Here is a 17,919-nt window from a genome sequence, read left to right on the forward strand (position 1 = left end):
AGTCAGAAAAACAAAACCATCTGCAAATCATTTTCTGGAGTAAGGCCACTTCTCAGTCCCAGGAAAAGACGAAAGGAAAACACAGGATGTGACACGCTAAGTAGAAGGAATATCAGAGGTTGCTTCTCCCACATCTTGACTGTTGGCATCTTCCCCAGAAGCACAAATGAGGCTCCCTAGGGATGCACTGGGAGTCCAGGCTCTGTGAAATTCTCCAGGGCTAGGGAGGTGGCCACCAGGCCTTAGCGGGGAGAGGTGAGCACGCACGGTGCTCTCCAGCCAGTGATAACACGTTTTCCAGAAACTTCAGTGCCCACCTTCTTCTATCAGCATTTTATATGTCAACCTTTCCCAACTTGTAAACCAGAGTGACCCTGCTGCTTTTGCTGGTTGAGCAAGTGCTGAAAACAGAGACCTGACCTACGCTCTGCATCTCCGGACTCCTGCATTTGACTGGCGAAGCCAAGGATGGAACCTTCTCTCCCCAAGTGGTTCATGATATCTTTTGAGAATCTGATGAAAATTTGAGAGCCTCCCCTCAGCATATACACATATATACAACACTTCACATCTGTTTTCAGGGTTCACAAACTCCTGGAAACCCTTGAGGGGTGACTTCGAAGGAGCCCTTGTTAAGCTGGATCCCCTAGTCCAGAAGCGACCACTCAGAGGTGGCCACTGTGGCTCCTCTCAAACCGAGCCCTGTCCCCCCTCGCTGTTTTGCCATCAGCAGTTTTCTTCTCCCATCCTCTCTCCCTCCCCACACCTGTACCGTCCTTACCTTCACTAATAATTCAACCGTGAACTAAGAGTAGCTCCCCCTGATGTGCCACCACCGCCACTACCACCTCTCCGTTATTCGAATTCCAGACACTGCTGTATCTTTCTATAAAAGTAAACGTGGTCGCGTAATGCAATTTCTATGGAAGACACATCTGATCCTTCCTTTCTCCTTCCTGCTTCCATTAGCACTGACACTTTTTCAGGTGTTAGTGTAATGGCTCATTTTTCATGTTTCAAAGCTGTTGGTCTGCAAACGTACAGTAAGGGCAGTCTCAGCAGGTCTCCGAACCCAATGCTGATTTCAGAAGAGCCTTGCTTAATGACAACACAGATTGTTTTAAAATGGCTCTTCATCCAAGCAATGCCTACTTACATTTTGCAATTCATATTTTGCAATAATGTATGCATAGAGGTTTCTGGGGTTTTTTAACAGCTGCCATCTCAGGGATTTTGTGGTAAATTTGAAAACTCAGTTCCCGGCTCACTTGCCTGTAAACCCGGGTGCGCAGACACATGTGCCATTTAGGCCTTCACTGTCACAGGTGCCTCCGTTCAGACAGCTGACGTTAGCACAGGGGTCCTTGTAGGATTCACAGTGGATTCCTGCAGAGAAACAGATGCAAAAGGGGTGACTCATTAAGGGGTCTCCAGCTCCCATGGCCTTTAAAAGGAAAGTGTTTGAAAAGCCTTGAACAGTGTGGAGGCTGATTCCCAGAGGGGGGTGTGTGTGTGTGTACACGTGTGTGCACACGCGTATGTATTCACATGCCCACCTTTGACTTCAGGTTGTTATAAAAACACACCTTAGGAGAAAATAACAGATTGAGTACCGGCTCGTAGGTCCCACCATAAAGTCTTTTACGTACTTTCTCTGACCACACGCCCCAAAGCCTGGGCAACAGAATGTTAAAACTTTGAAAGATAAAATTTATCAGTGATAAATGCTTTCTAAGTCTCCAAAAGAAACAGAACATAGCCAGACAGTCTACACAAAATGTCAATATAATTGATAAACAGTATCCTGAAGGTAAAGATTTGGAGTCAGATATTTAAACGAGCCCCAGTCATACTTTGGAAAATTGCAGAGGAGAGAAGGAAGCGTTTGTCCTTAGACTTCATTCCCAAAGACCAACCAGTTCACCACAGGCGAAAGGTAACATCTTGTGCACATACTACATTCCAGACCCTCATGCTGTGCTTTACGTGTAATGTGATCCTCAGGCCAGCACTATGAAACAAATATCCAAATGCAAGGTCACCAGGCTGGCGGGGACGGAGCTGGGGCCTGATGATGCTGGCAACTTGAATGTGAGTCTGTGCTCGCTGAGTAGTTCCCTGAGATGGAGCTCAGCCATGGAAATATACAACATTCTACGGAACTCAGTGCCCATTTAAACAAAAAGGAGGCCCTGAAAAAAATCTTTATAGCAAATACAGTTCCCATTGGTGTAAAAAAAATAGTCTACGTGTGCATGTACATATGCAGATGCTTGAAGTTGGACTGAGAAGAGAATGAATTACTTTGAATGTCACTTTGTGAATTTCTATATTGTTGCAATTTTTCACAATGAGTATATAGTATTTTATCATTTTATTAAAAAAAAAAAAACTTTAAAAATCCAACGCCATTCGAAAGGTAGAATTTCTGGTGTTGTTTCACTGGAGTGCCAGTTGGATGAATAGACTAATCTCTCTCTCTTGACCCCCTACCATTTGGAGAGGAAGATAAATTACATTCTATGTAAGAATGTATATAATGATACATTCACCCTTCCCAACAGCCTCAAGAAAAAATAAGCATAAAGCAAATAATAACAGGATGGTATTGCTTAATTTCACTTCCTTACTTCACTCACATTTGTACAAAGGACTGCCACACCCAGTGACTCACATCATTCTGTCACTGAAATTATTCTTGCTGAGTTTTGTTTTCTCTCCTTTCCTTTTCAATTGTCAGTGCCTTAAGAAGGAAGGTTCAAGAATGAGGGGGAAAAATACAAGAGAAAAAGGAAACAGAACCACCTACTTGTAGTCACATTAATGATTTATTTGAGCCTGGTAAAGCATTTTAGAATGGATGGTTTTTCATTTCTTTTTATCCTTTGCCCTCATATCCAACCTATGAACAATAATAGTCTACCAGATATTTTTCTAAAGTGTCTTTCAGATCTCTGCCTGACATTTCTCCCTGAAACCACCACCCCAAGCCCGCTGCCTCACGCCAGGTGGGAGATCCTCCCGGCCCCAAGCCACCTCCTAGCTCCCTCTCTGCCTCCAGTGACTTGATGGAGCCTCCCTGACTCAGCGTCCTTAACAAACCCAGGACTCATGGTTATATTCAAGGTCAAACTAATTTAAAGATTAAAGCATAAAACTGGTAATTGTTCTTCACTTGAGTGTGTATGGCCTCTGCACTCAGAAGTCTCCATTTCCGTTTTCCCATTGATTCCCAAATAGCACAGGCTGAACTGAAAGAATAAAATGCAAAAGAGCCTTTTCTGCTTCAAAATGTTCATCAGAAGGCAAGGGTTCACATATTTAGAATTTCCCAGGAGGCTAATCAATGGGAACCACGTGACAAAAAAGGCTTTCAATTGTGATGGGAAATACAGCCACAGATCAAGGTTCAGAGATGTCTGAAACCTAAAAAATATTTCCACTAGACCTAAAATAAAAGCAATCAAGGATAATCTTTCCCGGGTTTCTACAAATACATTTGCCATTCTAACCTTATAATAGTAGTATAACTAATACATTAGCACACACATTACCATTCTTCAAATAAGGCTGAAAAGCACATTCTAGGCTAAATATTTAAGCACCTTAACATTAAAAGCCTTCAATAAGATAGATTTGATGAAAATGCCCAAGATAATAAGCAATTTCAATCTTTTGGGTGGGTTTTCTGGGCAATCACTTTATCCTTTGTTATTTCTCTTTTTCAAAAGATAAGATATTCAGTCACTTGAAGTTCATTGAGAGTTTTCTGGCAGCAAGATCGGACAGAAGCTAATCTTCATGGCAACACGGTGACTACAAAGCAAGATGGTCTTAAAGGTCCCCTGAGAGCACTTTGCTGACTCCTGTTTCTATCCTCTAAGCCTCGCTAAGCCCCGTGTAAGAAATATTTGTCATGTTGCTCAGCTCATTGATCAGAACTGAACAGCTATGAGCTAGAAATCTTAGATGCAGAGCAGGGACAGTCATGAATACCCCTGAGATGTCCAGGGTATGTCCCTTCCAACTCCCCTCCTCAGGCCTCCTGGGCTCCCCTTGTCTGCACCTCCAGGGCCCCTAGGCCCTTGCACAACACTGAGTGTTGGGCATCCTGTGTCCTCTGACCATAACACCATACTTCACCCTCTCTCCCCAGCTGGTCTTCCCCTGGCACATTCTCAATGCCAAAGCCCAACTCATGGAAAGCTGAAGTTGACTCTCCCAAGACAGAACTCCATTCTTCTGCCACTGTGTATTGAGAGCATGGTAAGATTCCATTGTTACAGAGTTTATGGTCTTAAATCATAACTTATCTGTCCTCCTGCCTGATCCCCCATAAATCTCTGAGGTCCTTCAGAGCAGAAGCCATATCTTACCTCGCAGAAGAAATTATGGCTATATCACCAGAATCCTGTCCTTTCAGGAGGGGCGAAAGTCTGTGTACTTTGGCCGACACACAGGTAGGATTGCTAGAGGAGTGAGAAGCCATTCCAAATCTGCCTCAAAAATACCCTATTTTGTCAGGGAAAATCAGGTCCACACTTCAGACTAAGCCTGTGGAATGACACATGCATCACCCATTGGCAAGGAACGGAGCACACACGATTATGAAACTTATGTTTAGTCTCAAGCAAAAATAAACCGTAATTCAGTCAAAACTAATAAAAATTCATACTTTTCATATTAAGGGATAGAGAGGAAACATTTCTGAAAAGATCTTTATTCCAACACGGCTCTTTATAGCAGTTAATTTTAGAATTAAAATGAGCAAAAATTCAAAGAGTCATGCTCCAATTATAAATCTCTGGTGTCATCACAATTCAGTCGTGATTAATATTTTGAAAACTGAAAAATCTTTATTTTATCTCCAATAAAATTAAGCCAGGTAAAGAAAATTAACTTGAAGTATCCTTTGAACTTCCTATTTACCTGAAGACATCATCTTATTTTTTTTTCACTTAAATATTTTAGTTTTATTGTGACATATACCTTATATACAGAAGCATGCACAAAACATTGGAGTTTACTTTAAAGAATAGTAATAAAGTAAGTACTTGTGTAGCCACCATCCAGGATAAAAAGTAAAACATTTCTCCCCCTGTGCCTTTTCCCAAAGGGAAAAGGCCCACAGGTAACAATCATCCTAACCTTTGAACAATCACTTCTTTGCTTTTCCTTTATAGTTTTAACACCTTTGAATATATCTCTACATGATATAATGTTTAGTTTTGTCAGTTTTCAAATTTAATATAAATGCTGTTCGTGTTCTATAATTTGCTTCTTTTGTTCAACATTACATCTTTAAGATTCTTCACTGTTGGGTGTAGTTTCAGTTCATTCATTTCTACTGCTGTATAATATTTATCTACTCTTTTAATTTTATTTCTTTATATTTTATACAGCAGGTTCTTATTAGTTATCCATTTTATACATATTAGTGTATACATGTCAGTCCCAATCTCCCAATCCATCCCACCACTCCCCCCACCCCCCGCCACTTTCCCCCCTTGGTGTCCATACGTTTGTTCTCTACATCTGTGTCTCTATTTCTGCCCTGCAAACCAGTTCATCTGTACCATTTTTCTAGATTCCACATATATGCATTAATATATGATATTTGTTTTTCTCTTTCTGACTTACTTCACTCTGTATGACAGTCTCTAGATCCATCCACGTCTCTACAAATGACCCAATTTCGTTCCTTTTAATGGCTGAGTAATATTCCATTGTATATATGTGCCACATCTTCTTTATCCATTTGTCCGTCAACGGGCATTTAGGTTGCTTCTGTGAGTTGGCTATTGTAAATAGTGCTGCAATGAACATTCGGGTGCATGTGTCTTTTTGAATTATGGTTTTCTCTGGGTATATGCCCAGTAGTGGGATCGCTGGGTCATATGGTAATTCTATTTTTAGTTTTTTAAGGAGCTCCATACTGTTCTCCATAGTGGCTGTATCAATTTACATTCCCACCAACAGTGCAAGAGGGTTCCCTTTTCTCCACACCCTCTCCAGCATTTACTGTTTGTAGATTTTTTGATCATGGCCATTCTGACTGGTGTGAGCTGATACCTCATTGTAGTTTTGATTTGCATTTCTCTAATGATTAGTGATGTTGAGCATCCTTTCATGTGTTTGTTGGCAATCTGTATATCTTCTGTGGAGAAATGTCTATTTAGGTCTTCTGCCCATTTTTGGATTGGGTTGTTTTTGTTTTTTTGATATTGACCTGCAAGGGCTGCTTGTATATTTTGGAGATTAATCCTTTGTCAGTTGCTTCATTTGCAAATATTTTCTCCCATTGTGAGGGTTGTCTTTTCGTCTTGTTTTTGTTTTCCTTTGCTGTGTAAAAGCTTTTAAGTTTCATTAGGTCCCATTTGTTTATTTTTGTTTTTATTTCCATTTCTCTAGGAGGTGGGTCTAACTCCATACACAAAAATAAACTCAAAATGGATTAAAGACCTAAATGTAAGGTCAGACACTATAACACTCTTAGAGGAAAACATAGGCAGAACACTCTATGACATAAATCACAGCAAGATCCATTCTGTAATTGATTTCTAATCTCACAGCACTGTGGTTGGAAAAGATGCTTGATATGATTTCAATTTTCTAAAATTTACCGAGGCTTGATTTGTGACCCAAGGTGTGATCTATCCTGAAGAATTCCGTGTGCACTTGAGAAGAAAGTGTAACCTGCTGTTTTTGGATGGAATGTCCTATAAATATCAATTAAATCTATCTGGTCTATTGTGTCATTTAAAGCTTGTGTTTCTTTATTAATTTTCTGTCCGTATGATCTGTCCATTTGTGTAAGTGAGGTGTTAAAGTCCCCCACTATTATTGTGTTACTGTTGATTTCCTCTTTTATAGCTGTTAGCAGTTGCCTTATGTATTGAGGTGCTCCTATGTTGGGTGCATATATATTTATAATTGTTATATCTTCTTCTTGGATTGATCCCTTGATCATTATGTAGTATCCTTCCTTGTCTCTTGTAACATTCTTTATTTTAAAGTCTATTTTAGCTGATATGAGTATTGCTACTCCAACTTTCTTTTGATTTCCATTTGCATGGAATATCTTTTTCCATCCCCTCACTTTCAGTCTGTATGTGTCCCTAGGTCTGAAGTGGGTCTCTTGTAGACAGCATATATATGGGTCTTGTTTTTGTATCCATTCAGTGAGCCTGTGTCTTTTGGTTGGAGCATTTAATCCATTCACGTTAAAGGTAATTATTGATATGTATGTTCCTATTGCCATTTTCTTAATTGTTATGGGTTTGTTTTTGTAGGTCCTTTTCTTCTCTTGTGTTTCCCACTTAGAGAAGTTCCTTTAGCATTTGTTGTAGAGCTGGTTTGGTGGTGAATTCTCTTAGCTTTTGCTTGTCTGTAAAGCTTTTGATTTCTCCATTGTCTGAATGAGATCCTTGCCAAGTAGAGTAATCTTGGTTGTAAGTTCTTTCCTTTCATCACTTTAAATATATTGTGCCACTCCCTTCTGGCTTGTAGAGTTTCTGCTGAAAAATCAGCTGTTAACCTTATGGGAGTTCCCTTGTATGCTATTTGTCGTTTTTCCCTTGCTGCTTTCAATAATTTTTCCTTGTCTTTAATTTTTTTCAATTTGATTAGTATGTGTCTTCGTGTGTTTCTCCTTGGGTTTATCCTGCCTGGGACTCTCTGCGCTTCCTGGACTTGGGTGGCTATTTCCTTTCCCATGTTAGGGAAGTTTTCGACTATAATCTCTTCAAATATTTTCTCTGGTCCTTTCTCTCTCTTTTCCTTCTGGGACCCCTATAAGGCGAATGTTGGTGCGTTTAATATTGTCCCAGAGGTCTCTTAGTCTGTCTTCATTTCTTTTCATTCTTCCTTCTTTATTCTGTTCCACAGCAGTGAATTCCACCATTCTGTCTTCCAGGTCACTTATCCATTCTTCTGCCTCAGTTATTCCACTATTGATTCCTTCTAGTATATTTTTCATTTCAGTTATTGTATTGTTCATCTCTGTTTGTTCTTTAATTCTTCTAGGTCTTTGTTAAACATTTCTTGCATCTTCTCGATCTTTGCCTCCATTCTGTTTCCGAGGTCCTGGATCATCTTCACTATCATTATTCTGAATTCTTTCTCTGGAAGGTTGCCTATCTCCACTTCATTTAGTTGTGTTTCTGGGGTTTTATCTTGTTCCTTCATCTGGTACATAGTCCTCTGCCTTTTCATTTTGTCTGTCTTTCTGTGAATGTGGTTTTCGTTCCACAGACTGCAGAATTGTAGTTCTTCTTGCTTCTGCTGTCTGCCCTCTGGTGGATGAGGCTGTCTAAGAGGCTTATGCAAGCTTCCTGATGGGAGGGACTGGTGGTGGGTAGAGCTGGGTGTTGCTCTGGTGGGAAGAGCTCAGTAAAACTTTAATCCCCTTGACTACTGATGGGTGGGGCTGGGTTCCCTCCCTGTTGGTTGTTTGGCCTGAGGCGACGGAACACTGGATCCTACCCAGCTCTTTGGTGGGGCTAATGGCAGACTCTGGGAGGGCTCACGCCAAGGAGTACTTCCCAGAACTTCTGCTGCCAGTATCCTCGTCCTCACGGTGAGACAGAGCCACCCCCCGCCTCTGCAGGAGACCCTCCAACACTAGCAGGTAGGTCTGGTTCAGTCTCCCCTGGGGTCACTGCTCCTTCCCCTGGGTCCCGATGCGCACACTACTTTGTGTGTGCCCTCCAAGAGTGGAGTCTCTGTTTTCCCCAGTCCTGTTGAAATCCTACAGTCAAATCCCGCTAGCCTTCAGAGTCTGATTCTCTAGGAATTCCTCCTCCCATTGCTGGACCCCCAGGTTGGGAAGCCTGATGTGGGGCTCAGAACCTTCACTCCAGTGGGTGGACTTCTGTGGTATAAGTGTTCTCCAGTTTGTGAGTCACCCACCCAGCAGTTATGGGGTTTGATTTTATTGTGATTGCACCCCTCCTACCATCTCACTGTGGCTTCTCCTTTGTCTTTGGATGTGGGGTATCTTTCTTGGTGAGTTCCAGTGTCTTCCTGCCGATGATTGTTCAGCAGTTAGTTGTGATTCCGGTGCTCTCGCAAGAGGGAGTGAGCACACGTCCTTCTACTCCACCATCTTAAACCAATCTGGACATCATCTTATTTTAGTCAAACTGATTCCTTCCATGAAAAGTTTTCCAGTATTTCAACCTCACAGAGCTCAACTTTTTCTAAGCTGTTTCAGAAGTTACAATTGAGATCTCGACCTTCACCTCATTATTCCTTGTGTGTGCCAGTCTCAGTCCGCTCTTCCGGCTAAATAATAGCCTGATAAAGGAAAAATCCTGACTTACCCATTTTTCTATCAATCACAGTACTTGAGAAGGGACAGGTACAGAAAATACCCAGAAATTCTTGTTCACTGGTTATACAGAGGAAATAATTCTAACCAACAAAGAAAGAGTTCTCATCTTTTCAATTATAAATTTCTGTAGACTTTAAAAATAAACAATTCAGTACAATGTGATCAAACTCATAACCCAATGATCTTATTTCTGATACTCTATCCCCCCCAACATCCAGAAAGTATGAAAATTATATGAGTAAAGATGTTCATTCCAGAATTATTTACAGTAGCTTCACTTCAGATATAGCAAGGGAATGGGGGAATGGATAAATATTACCCCCATGGGAACATCACATTGCCATTTAAAATAGAACTAGTAAAACTTGCTAACAATTTCTAAATCAAACATAAATAATGGTAAGTCTGAGAAGGATAACACCAACTTGTAGGTAAAAGCAATTATAACTGTAAAAACACAGATATTAAAAAGGATGGAAATAATACAGATGATTATTGCTCTTATGTTCTGCTGTAAAGCTATGAGTTATCAAATTTTCTCAGTTTTCTAAATTGTTATCATTGTTGCTACATTATTTTCATAATTAAAAATTGAAGTATTTTCTTTCTAACTTCTGTCACCAAAAATTCCAAATGAGTATAGTCTTGACCATTAAGTTTGTTCTGCTATAAATAATAATTCAACACAATGTGGGGCTGTAACTTGACTTTTGGCACTATAAGGTGATGAACACTAACTAAAGTCTTGAAAGTCTCATTGTGAATTAGCTCTGGACTAGTTTTAAAGAAGTATCAGCATTTCACTATGTCTGAAGGGAGATCACTAGGAGTCCCTCCATGTATTTTGCTTCTAACAATTTCATGATCCACAGTGGAAACATACTGGGAAAATGTTCAAGTTGCCTTGCTTTATTTAATTAGCGTGTTAAGCAGTAGTTTCCATTCAAGTACAGATAGCTGTGGAGCATTTGCTTTGTGTAAGCCACCATATCAAGAGCTGATGAGAATTAAAAAAAAAAAAAGAACCTGTGTAGTCACTGCCATTCAGGAGATTCTAATTTAGTGTCAGGGAAGGGAAAGTCTGGAGCCAGAAAGTACTGACTACAAGGCTGACCATAACTGTCATAGAAAATATCAAGAAAATGCTTGGAGAGTTCAGGAAAGAGAAATCATACCTGTTTGGAGATCAATATTTCTGACAATGGATGCAGCCATAAGACTGGATAAGGGGAAAGAGGAGGAGAGAAAAAAGGGCCAAGAAGAAAAGCCTGGGAACCACTTGCATTCATGGTGTCCAGAGAGCAAGGATTCATTCCAAGAAGGCCAGGAGGGAAGAGTAGGGTTGGGGGGTGAGGGTGGGGGGAGGAACGGAGCTGGAAGCTAAAGCAGGGTGAGTTTCAAAAGGGACCCAGTGATCATGAAGCAGAAGGGCAAGAATGTGAAGTTGGAAGCTGGAGAGGGAGGCTTTGGGGTTTCAGCCTTCAATTAGGTCACTGCTAGATCCATTTATTGGAATGGTACTGATGATATCCAAATTAAACAAGATTAAGAAAAGAAAATTTAAGGAAATAGAGACATCATCTATACCAACTCTAAGGAAATGTGGTTGTAAACAAAAGAGGAAGAAAGGGGCAAGTAAGTATAGGAGGATGCAAAGTCAAACAAGAGTCAGTTTTTTTCACTTCAAATGGAATTTATTTAGAAGTGTGTGTAAGAACATTTCTTTTTTTTCTGTTTAGCAACTCAGTTTTTCTAGCACCATTTATTAGAAAAGAATTCCCTTCCCATTCATCGCAATTCCTTGTTAAGAGTCATATATTATTATAGACGATGGTTTCTGGGCCATTATTCAATTTTGGTTAGCTGTCCATTCTTGCACCCATAACATGGGGATGTAATAATAATTGCAGCATTACAATGGGTTCCAACATCTGGCAGAAGTTCCCCCTCACTGCTTTCCTTTTTCAAAATGTTCTTAGCTGTACTTGCCTGACTTTCTATTGCACTCATTCTTTTTAGGAAGTTATATTCATTTATTTAAGTTTTTTTAAAAACAGAAAAGAGTAAAAATCACCACTTAAAAAAGTACATATGTAAGTAAGAAGTTAAAGTTCCAATTCTCCCCCCAACACATCACTTATCCAAGTTCTAACTCCAGAGGTAAGTACTAGTTAAGAATTGATGCCCACCCATCTGATAGTTTCCTAAGTTTATACAGACATCTTATATGTAAATATATGTTGGGATAAATGCTTCCAAAGAGGGAAAGAATGTCCATCCCCTAAGGAGAGAAAGGCCCAGAATCTTTTGGCCTCTCTCCTCCCCTCACTCACTCTTCCTCTGGATTGGAGGGCATGAATTACCCCCTTCTGCTTCTCTTTAATCCCTTCTACCCTACCCCCCAACACCTGCCCATCACTCTTACTTTAGACGTTCTCTCATTTATTGCTACTTTGCTAGGGTTTACATTCCTGCTTAAACCCAAACCTAAATGTCTCTATAAATATATCAAAATGAAATAATCACTTTACCTGCCCATTGAGATGAGATCTTTAACACACTTGTATGCCTTCCAATCCTTCCCAACACCCACCAACTCATGGACTTGGTTAAAATAATATGAAATTTTAGTTTGGTCATTTAAATTTTCCTCAAGAACAGATGTAGTGACACACTCTAGGGTGACCACCCAATGAGTCACACCCTTATATAACTCCCTCCTCTTGAGTGTGAGCTTCTAATCAATAGCATTTGGCAAAGGTTAAGAGATTTTGAAGATGCTGTTACAGTATCTAATCAGTTGACTTCGAGTTAACCTTAGGTGGGCCTGACCTGACTAGGTGAGACCTTTAAGAGGGTTCAGGCCTCTCCTGGCTTTCAAGAAGCAGACTGTCAAGAATTCTACAGCTGCAAGGATATGAATTCTGCCAACCACTTGAGGGGACTTGGAAGCTGATACTTCCCTATTTAAGCCTCAGATGAGAGCTCAGCTCAACCAACACCCTGATTCCAGCCTTGGATTCCAGACCTTGAACAGGGAATCCATTAATCCATGCCTGGACCTAGGAAACTGTTAGATAATCAAAGGGTGTTGTTTTAAGCCACTACCTTACAATAATTCACTATGCAGCAATAATAATTAATATAGTAGGCATGTCTATTTTTTCAAGAGACTTTTCTTTACCATTAAATTAGTATTTACAATCATATGAATGTCATCTATTTAGGTTTATCCCCGCATGTAAAGATGTCTGCTCAACCCTCTTCCTCCTGTTCTCCATCGTCCCCTATCTGGTTATCTTTGCTCTGATTTAGTTCCAATTTGATAAGAATACTTTGGAAAACAATTTTCTTAGAGAGGGTACATGGTGTTATGTTTTCTGTACCCTTAAATGTACAAAATGTCTTTCTTTACCCCTCAAATACAAATGAACCTTTAACAACCAGACTTTTTCATTGAAAAATCTAAAACAATCTTCACTGTTGTTTAGCTTCATTTTAGAGAAGAGCAGCTCAATGCTGATTTGATTCTTTCTTTTGTGTGTAACTTGTACTCACTATGAAGAATATTGTAAAAAATATTCTCTGTATTCTTGGATTTGGAAATTCTACCAGGAAATTGCAAATTACGTATCATCTCCCTCATTAATCTTCTGGCATTCTGTAAGCCCATTCTATTTGAAAATTTCAATTTTCTTCATCTCATAGACTTCTCCCTAGTAGTTGGTTGATTCTGGTTTTATTTCCATGTGTTCTTTCTTCTTCTGCAACATCGATCATTCAGATGAAACATATCTCTTCATCTTTTCTCCACATTTCATGTCTTTTCACTCATGGTTTCCATTTCCTCATATTTTTACTTCTATCATGACATACTTCCTCCTTTTGCTTTTCCAGATCTAAATTCAATTTTGAGTGGCATACATTACTTTTTTTTACTTCCCTTCTTGAGTGTTTAGAGTTGTGGGGTTTGTTGCAATTTTGTTTTTACTTCCTAGATTTTTTTCCCCTTGTTGAGTTGCTGGTACAGGCTCCCTGGACTGGCCAGGCTTGAGGTTGGCAACCTCAGGCAGAGAAAGATGATACTGGAGATTCTCCTCCAGTGCTAGACAGGCCAGTCAAATTAGCCCTGTCTACATGGGGTAAAGGCCTCCCAATTTGGGGTTCTCAAGGTTCTCCAGGTGTGAGCAGGAGCTCATTCACACACACACACAAAGGACCAGCTCAGCCCAACTGCAATCCTCTTAGAGGGCAGCCAGGATCCATGAGATCAGGAGAGCCCTTTGCCTCGTAGAGTCAAGTGCAGCACATTATAGCATGTTTTCCCTCTCTGTGAGCTGAAGGGTCTTTTGGGCTCAGCTGGTCATTGAGTCCTCCGTTCTCTCCAGAACCCTATCCCCTAACCCTGTGGTACACAAAGGCTCCCAGCACCGCACCCTTTTCTCAAAAACCCACATCCTCAAATGTGTTTGAGATCCCCTCCAGGATCTTGAGTCATCTCGAGTCGACTCTACCTTCTTGAGTCATCCACAGCAGGGCGTCTGTAACTGATGGAGGAAGGTCACGAAAGATAGAAGGGGTGGAACGAGGAGCATATATGGAGGGATTAACCTTGAGCAGAATGGAGAGCATGTGATCAGGTAATAAGGAAGACAATAAAATTTGAGTGGTTGTGATTGCAGATGAGTTTGTAGGACAGGGCTTCTCAAAGGGTGGCACAGGGCCAGCATATCAACATCATCTGAGAACTTAACAGAAATTCAAATTCTTGGGCCCTACCCTAGATAGGGGTGGGGCCCAGCAAACTATGTTGCAAGAAGCCCACCAGCAGATTCTAACACATGCTCAAGTTTGAGAACCACTACTCATTGGAAAACCAGAGAAATTTGAAAATGTTTACAAATGATAACCTCTCTTTCTTTCCATGAAGATGGACGTAAAATTAGTTATATCCTATGAGTGAGTGATTTAATATGAGGCTTGGGGAAAGCAGCAAAATTCGGGAATACTCCTTGAGAAAAATGGAAGAAGGAGGTGAAAAAAGCTAGGATCACAGCCCATGAATTTGTGGAGTCACTAGTGGGTCACCATATACAGTTTCATTTTTTATTTCTTGGTCATGATAGCATGAGCAATGCTTCAAAGCCAGGCACATAAGAGGCAAATTCAGAGTATACCCAATTAATAATTTTGTCATTCATAAAGGTGAAATTTACTCCATAAAACTCTATCATAAACTAAAGAATTTTGGAATTTAAAATTTTGAAGCACATCCACCACTACTCATTCTGTCACTGAAGAATCTCAAAATCTCTCAGTAAGCATTACTGCCCTTTCTTTAAACAGACAAAATAAAGACAAGTCGGTTGAAAAGGTTTATCCAGGGTCACCCGTAATCCAATGGCACGATGAGGATGAGACACCTAGGTCTCCTAATTCATTGCTCCTTTATTCTCTCCAGACTTGAGCAGACTCCCTATTCCTCAATGCTCTGATCCACCTAGAACTGAAATCCATGTGGATGAAGCCAGCACGTCTGTCCTCATGGGAACTGGTGGAGTTCGGCTCTAAACGGGCATCATAGTCCATGAGAAGCATCAGATGTGCCAAACATAAAGCCAAGACATGACCCAGCTTCAGCCCCTCCATCCGGGGGCTAGGTCAAGTTCATCCGTGTGCCCTACAAACCCTCGAGGCTCACCAGGAAGACCTCTAAATAAAGGTGGGTCCATGCAAAGAGAAGCAAAGTCGGCTACAATGCGAGGTCACTGGCAGATGGATGGTATCAAGTAAGCGGTGGTGGGAGAGAGAGGTTAAGTGAAATGGCTATAAATAGAGCCCTCAAAAGCATTACAAAAATCTACACCAGCCCGGGAGTCGTGACTTAGAGAAATGCGCGCAAATTAGTTGATGACCCGGCGCCCTGCCACAGCGCCGGCTGAGGGTGTCAGGGCTCCAATAAAGCCACACCAGTGAGCCTGCTGGGGAGGAGATGGAAGGGCTTTCAGGACCATGCTGGCTGGGCTCCTGAGGGCTGACACTACCACCTCTCCGGTTACTGTCAGGCCTTTTTTATGAGTTCACGCACGTAAGGACTTAGAACAGGGTCTGAATGTTATAAACACTCCGTCAACGTCAGCTGTTTATCCAGAGTGACTCTGACACATATCCACTCAAATGAACTAACATGTGCCTCCCTTTTAATGACTCATTTAATGAGAATGAACTTTTTTTCGCCAACATGTGAGACTCCACTTGCCTCCTCCACCAAAAAGCGCGGCATCCTCTCCTCGTCCAGCAAGCACTACTTTCCTCCCCCCGGATTCCATGGCTGCGTCCTCTGACCTGTGTCTGAAAGTCCACTTAATATCACTTTTTATCGTCAGCTTTTTACACATTCAACAGAGAAGAGAGTGAGGATCCAAGAAGAAGGAAAGGGCAGGGGACAGATTTTTCAGTTTATCAAGAGGAAACCAGAGACTTCCAAACTGTTCTTTTCGGCCCCATACATCATCCCACTGCCAGCATCTGATTCTTATTCTAAACAATTTCACGCTCCAATTAGAGGTTTACGCATGTACGTGGAGAAATCCATGACGTCACTGAGAACCATGCTGGCACTAGTCGGCCACATGATGCTCACCTTTGTACTCTGCCAGGCACACGCACTCATAGCCGTTGACGAGGTCCCTGCAGGTGGCGGCGTTCAGGCACGGGGCAGAGAGGCACTCGTCGTATTCCTCCTCACAGTAGAGGCCATGGTAGCCTGAGGGACAGAGAGAAAGGTCTGCAGTCAAACAGGTACCATTTATATGCACACCGGACCAGCCTACAAGGAAGGCGGTGGGTGTTCATTGGAAAGTAAGGCACAAATAGATGCGATTGAAGGAACTGGGTCTCTTGGGGTAAGCTGAAATGTGGATTTCCAGGAAGGTTATGAAGAATCTATTCTTATCACCCTTTGTCATGATCCCAACTATAAAAGAATGATCTCACTGATCCACCAGATGGTCCCATTATTATGTCACATCCAGTGGTACCGGTGAACAGGAGATGTGGGTTACTAAGTGCATCAGCTGTGGTCACAGAAGGCAGCAATAGGGACAGGACTCACAGCCAAACAGCTTCTTCCAAGGATGTGGACCCCCTTTTCTTCCAATCAATTAGAAAAATATATCTATCTAGGGAGAATTTTATTCAAGAAGAAAAGGATCCACGGATTTCCTTTGTTTTTCAAGCCAGAAAAGAAACTCAGCTAAAAAGGCTTAACTGAACTTCCTGGCGAAATGTGGGCTGTTTTTCTTTTTGTTTGTTTGTTTATTTAAAATGACAATTACCTAAATTATAATATGGTAAATTGTGCTTAAGTTTTTTAACTATTAAATATAGAATAATAGCAATGAAGAAAAAGAAACCAACGATTTCTCAAGAAAGATGGCTTTTACTCTCCTTCTTGCAAAACAGGTGTTTATTCTAAAGGACAAGAAGACAACATTCTTTGAGATTCACTCATGAATGTTAGGCTGTTTTTAACTTTCAAAAACATGTGTTCCTGCCAATTTGCAGTGAATCTGGGCCATTTTTGTCTGGCCCTGTCCAAACAATGAGAAACATGTGAGCACTTTCAGAAATCACCCTGCCTGTGTTGGTTCTGAATTCAGATAAGCAAAAAAAATAAACGCTTGCTCAAGTGGGCACTGGAACCGTGAGCTCCTTTCCAGCAACTCAGAGCCAGCCCTCGAGCTCAGAAAGTCCTGTTAGTGCAGGCTAATGTGTGGAACTGTTCTGTTTCTGGTTCCTATCACAAAAGTAGGTTAAGCTCACATTTGCATTATTTCCAGAGCACTTTTCAATTACGTTGCCATTTCAGTTGTTTTTGAACTGCTTTCCACATTTAGGCAGTGATAGTGGCCCCTTTGAGGGGAACTTGACCTTCCTGAGGCAAATACACTAGGGATTTCCATTCTTCTATCTTCCCCTACTTCTTGTAGTTTTACGGAAATATTTCCTATCACTCTCCATCAGATTATTTCAATCATCTAGATCAGAGTTTCTCAACCAACAGCAATTTTGTCCCCCAGAAGATATTTGGCAATGTTTGGAGACATTCTGGGTTGTCACAACCGGGGTGGAGGGGAAGGGGTTGTTACTGGCATCTGGCATAAGGATGCTGCAAACCGTCCTTCAATGAGCAGAACAGCCCCCCAACAAAAACCTACCCAGCAAAAATGTTAATAGAGTTAGACGGAGAAACCCTGCTCTAGATCAGGGATCAGCAAACTGGTCCACAGGCCAAATCCATCCCAGTCTGTTTTTATAAATAAAGTTTTATTGGGACACAGCCACACCCATCCAAGTATGTATTATTTACGGCTGCTTTCATACAATGGTAGATTGAGTAGTTGCAACAGTTTGGCTTGAAAAGTCAAAAATCTTTACTCTCTGACCCCTTGTAGAACAAGTTTGCTGAGTCTTGATCTAGATTCACCCAGAAAATCTTTTTTTTTACAAGAGTTTTAGATATTAGCCCCTTATCAAAGATATGGTTGGCAAATATTTTCTCCCATTCTGAAGGTTGCCTTTTA

The 17,919-nt window shown here is 41.1% G+C and overlaps 1 protein-coding gene across 1 annotated transcript in view; it reads right to left on the reverse strand.

Annotated features, from left to right (window-relative positions):
- The window catches only part of DNER (delta/notch like EGF repeat containing), a 323,611-nt gene that overhangs the window by 32,903 nt on the left and 272,789 nt on the right, over positions 1–17,919 (reverse strand). The window contains exons 9-10 of the mRNA XM_061205679.1: positions 15,978–16,100; positions 1,273–1,386 (exon numbers count right to left, since the gene is read on the reverse strand). Coding sequence (XP_061061662.1) covers positions 1,273–1,386; positions 15,978–16,100 — 237 coding nt within the window. The remainder of the gene's footprint in view (positions 1–1,272; positions 1,387–15,977; positions 16,101–17,919) is intronic.

The sequence above is a fragment of the Eubalaena glacialis genome, chromosome 1 (assembly GCF_028564815.1).
Source record: "Eubalaena glacialis isolate mEubGla1 chromosome 1, mEubGla1.1.hap2.+ XY, whole genome shotgun sequence".
NCBI lineage: Eukaryota > Metazoa > Chordata > Mammalia > Artiodactyla > Balaenidae > Eubalaena > Eubalaena glacialis.